Raw genomic sequence first — 5,000 nt, 5'->3', positions numbered from 1 at the left:
ATATATATATATATATATATATATATATATGTATGTCTGTGTGTGTGTGTGTGTGTGTGTGTGTGTGTGTGTGTGTGTGTGTGTGTGTGTGTGTGTGTGTGTGTGTGTGTGTGTGTGTGTGTGTAGTGAAAATTGATGCTGATCGGGGAAACATTTTTTCCCCTCTCTCTTTTTCTCTTTTTTATTCATCTATTTTTTTTTCCTTTTTCATGTTTGTTTGCTTTTCTACAGTGTCCATTTTATTTATTACTCTCACCCTTTTTTCCACCACTTTCTTCTCATTTCTCCTCTCTTCAAATCTTTTACTTCGTCTTCTCTTTCAGCCCAACTTTATGATGATGATGATCAAAGGAAGAAGAAGGAAAGGAAGATAAAGAAAATGAAGAAGTTAATCCCCCGAAATCTTTTTCATTCTTTCTCATTTTCTTTATAATTCTCCAATGGCTCAGTGGGTTTAGGCGCCCGATTGCTAATCTAAGGATTGGGGATTCGAGCCCCTCTGACGTCGCGACCGATTAGGACCCCAACTATTCTTAGCACACAAGGGGGGGGGGGGTACAGGCAGTCAGTAGGACGGGGATTCGTGGCTCTCGACGTGTGCGCATCATTTTCTTGTATCCTTTTCTCTATTCTTGACCAAAAAAATTACTTTCGTTTGGATTCTTTGCCGTATTCTTAATGCCGTTATTGTCATGGATTTAATGATTATTTAATTTCGTTCAATCGTCATCTCTAATTATCAATATGCCAACTATATAGGATTTACATGTCATGAGAATGCTACTATGGCACTATATTTGGTGTATTAGTCCTGACCTTAAACATCACACCCAGAATTCATATATGTTTAGGTTGATACTATTTTTTTTTTTTTTTTTTTTCAAAAGCAAAGGAATAAGGCTCTTCACTTGTACGAATTCAGTATCTGTTGCTACCCATCCAAAGACATTCCTTTACTGGTGTGTTATTAATACTTCAGCGAAATAGACTATCTTTAGATCGTTCCCTTTCCTCAAAGTAATTTGTATCTAAATAAATTTGTTAAGTGATAGGCTGCATAGCTTGGAGTCTCGATATACTCATGATTTTAATGAAATATCCACCAAGAATAAATTCGAAAGACCAATTTCTATTTTTATTTCCATTGATTAATTCCATTCGTTTGAGAGCAATTTCAAAACATCCTTATTAATTATTTTTATACGAAATTATTTCCAGTAGTTCACCAATGAATACTCGATATTCCTTTATCATGTCCTTGGTATCCTGACTGAAGAAATGCCCTAAAAATAAAAGTCTTTGAGAAGGAAAATATTCGAGGTAAAGTGCTGTAAAAATAATTCATTAAAAGGTCCAATTTTTCGGTCTAAGCTATTCCTATGTCTTAGATAGATAGATAGATAGATAGATAGATAGATAGATAGATAGATAGATAGATAGATAGATAGATAGATAGATAGATAGATAGATAGATAGATGGATGGATGGATAGATAGATAAGTTGGTTGGTAGGTAGGTAGGTAGGTTGGTAGATACATACATATATACATACATACATACATACATAGAAAATTAGAAACCACAAGCTAATTTTCACAACAATCTACATAATGAACCACAACAAATAAATTATCAGAAGAATACATCAATCACAGGACAAGAGACGTAACAATCCACGATTTCAGCCACAAAAATCCACCAGTCACAATCACCAACATTAACCACAAATATCCACAACAATCACAACACTCCAAAAGTTCAGCCAAAAATATCCACCAATCACAGCACTCCAAAACATTAAAAAATATCCACCAATCACAGCACTCCAGAAGTTCATTCAAAAATATCCACCAATCACAGCACTCCAAAAGTTCATTCAAAAATATCCACCAATCACAGCACTCCAAAAGTTCATTCAAAAATATCCACCAATCACAGCACTCCAAAAGTTCATTCAAAAATATCCACCAATCACAAAACTCCAAAGGTTCATTCAAAAATATCCACCAATCACAGCACTCCAAAAGTTCATTCAAAAATATCCACCAATCACAGCACTCCAAAAGTTCATTCAAAAATATCCACCAATCACAGCACTCCAAAAGTTCATTCAAAAATATCCACCAATCACAGCACTCCAAAAGTTCATTCAAAAATATCCACCAATCACAGCACTCCAAAAGTTCATTCGAAAATATCCACCAATCACAGCACTCCAAAAGTTCATTTTAGAAATATCCACCAATCACAGCACTCCAAAAGTTCATTCAAAAATATCCACCAATCACAGCACTCCAAAAATTAATTCAAAAATATCCACCAATCACAGCACTCCAAAAGTTCATTCGAAAATATCCACCAATCACAGCACTCCAAAAGTTCATTCAAAAATATCCACCAATCACAGCACTCCAAAAGTTCATTCAAAAATATCCACCATTCACAGCACTCCAAAAGTTCATTCAAAAATATCCACCAATCACAGCACTCCAAAAGTTCATTCAAAAATATCCACCAATCACAGCACTCCAAAAGTTCATTCAAAAATATCCACCAATCACAGCACTCCAAAAGTTCATTAAAAAATATCCACCATTCACAGCACTCCAGAAGTTCATTCAAAAATATCCACCAATCACAGCACTCCAAAAGTTCATTCAAAAATATCCACCAATCACAGCACTCCAAAAGTTAATTTAAAAATATCCACCAATCACAGCACTCCAAAAGTTAATTAAAAAATATCCACCAATCACAGCACTCCAAAGGTTCATTAAAAAATATCCACCAATCACAGCACTCCAAAAGTTCATTCAAAAATATCCACCAATCACAGCACTCCAAAAGATCATTCAAAAATATCCACCAATCACAGCACTCCAAAATTTAATTCAAAAATATCCACCAATCACAGCACTCCAAAAGTTCATTCAAAAATATCCACCAATCACAGCACTCCAAAAGATCATTCAAAAATATCCACCAATCACAGCACTCCAAAAGATCATTCAAAAATATCCACCAATCACAGCACTCCAAAAGTTCATTCAAAAATATCCACCAATCACAGCACTCCAAAAGTTCATTCAAAAATATCCACCAATCACAGCGCTCCCAAAGTTCATTCAAAAATATCCACCAATCACAGCACTCCAAAAGTTCATTCAAAAATATCCACCAATCACAGCACTCCAAAAGTTCATTCAAAAATATCCACCAATCACAGCACTCCAAAAGTTCATTCAAAAATATCCACCAATCACAGCACTCCAAAAGTTCATTCAAAAATATCCACCAATCACAGCACTCCAAAAGTTCATTCAAAAATATCCACCAATCACAGCACTCCAAAAGTTAATTGAAAAATATCCACCAATCACAGCACTCCAAAAGTTCATTCAAAAATATCCACCAATCACAACACTCCAAAAGTTCATTCAAAAATATCCACCAATCACAGCACTCCAAAAGATCATTCAAAAATATCCACCAATCACAGCACTCCAAAAGATCATTCAAAAATATCCACCATTCACAGCACTCCAAAAGATCATTCAAAAATATCCACCAATCACAACACTCCAAAAGTTCATTCAAAAATATCCACCAATCACAGCACTCCAAAAGTTCATTCAAAAATATCAACCAATCACAGCACTCCAAAAGTTAATTTAAAAATATCCACCAATCACAGCACTCCAGAAGTTCATTCAAAAATATCCACCAATCACAGCACTCCAAAAGTTCATTCAAAAATATCCACCAATCACAGCACTCCAAAAGTTCATTCAAAAATATCCACCAATCACAGCACTCCAAAAGTTCATTCAAAAATATCCACCAATCACAGCACTCCAAAAGTTCATTCAAAAATATCCACCAATCACAGCACTCCAAAAGTTCATTCAAAAATATCCACCAATCACAGCACTCCAAAAGTTCATTCAAAAATATCCACCAATCACAGCACTCCAAAAGATCATTCAAAAATATCCACCAATCACAACACTCCAAAAGATCATTCAAAAATATCCACCAATCACAACACTCCAAAAGTTCATTCAAAAATATCCACCAATCACAGCACTCCAAAAATTAATTTAAAAATATCCACCAATCACAGCACTCCAAAAGTTCATTCAAAAATATCCACCAATCACAGCGCTCCAAAAGATCATTCAAAAATATCCACCAATCACAACACTCCATAAGTTCATTCAAAAATATCCACCAATCACAGCGCTCCAAAAGTCCAGCCAAACGTATCCACCAATCACAGCACTCCAAAAGTTCATTCAAAAATATCCACCAATCACAGCACTCCAAAAGTTCATTCAAAAATATCCACCAATCACAGCACTCCAAAAGTTAATTCTAAAATATCCACCAATCACAGCACTCCAAAAGTTCATTCAAAAATATCCACCAATCACACCACTCCAGAAGTTCATTCAAAAATATCCACCAATCACAGCACTCCAGAAGTTCATTAAAAAAATATCCACCAATCACAGCACTCCAAAAGTTCATTCAAAAATATCCACCAATCACAGCACTCCAAAAGCTCATTCAAAAATATCCACCAATCACAGCACTCCAAAAGTTCATTAAAAAAATATCCACCAATCACAGCACTCCAAAAGTTCATTCAAAAATATCCACCAATCACAGCACTCCAAAAGCTCATTCAAAAATATCCACCAATCACAGCACTCCAAAAGTTCATTCAAAAATATCCACCAATCACAGCACTCCAAAAGATCATTCAAAAATATCCACCAATCACAGCACTCCAAAAGTTCATTTTAAAAATATCCACCAATCACAGCACTCCAAAAGTTCATTCAAAAATATCCACCAATCACAGCACTCCAAAAGTTCATTCAAAAATATCCACCAATCACAGCACTCCAAAAGATCATTAAAAAATATCCACCAATCACAGCACTCCAAAAGTTCATTCAAAAATATCCATCAATCACAGCACTCCAAAAGCTCAT

The 5,000-nt window shown here is 35.2% G+C and overlaps 1 protein-coding gene across 1 annotated transcript in view; it reads left to right on the top strand.

Annotated features, from left to right (window-relative positions):
* Positions 1–5,000, top strand: part of LOC138860805 (uncharacterized) — a 24,643-nt gene that overhangs the window by 154 nt on the left and 19,489 nt on the right. The window contains exon 2 of the mRNA XM_070119146.1: positions 4,124–4,513. Coding sequence (XP_069975247.1) covers positions 4,124–4,513 — 390 coding nt within the window. The remainder of the gene's footprint in view (positions 1–4,123; positions 4,514–5,000) is intronic.

Source organism: Penaeus vannamei, chromosome 43 (assembly GCF_042767895.1).
Source record: "Penaeus vannamei isolate JL-2024 chromosome 43, ASM4276789v1, whole genome shotgun sequence".
NCBI classification, from domain to species: Eukaryota; Metazoa; Arthropoda; class Malacostraca; order Decapoda; family Penaeidae; genus Penaeus; species Penaeus vannamei.
Note: the sequence above shows the minus strand (reverse complement) of the source record. Positions and strands in the feature narration are given on the sequence as shown.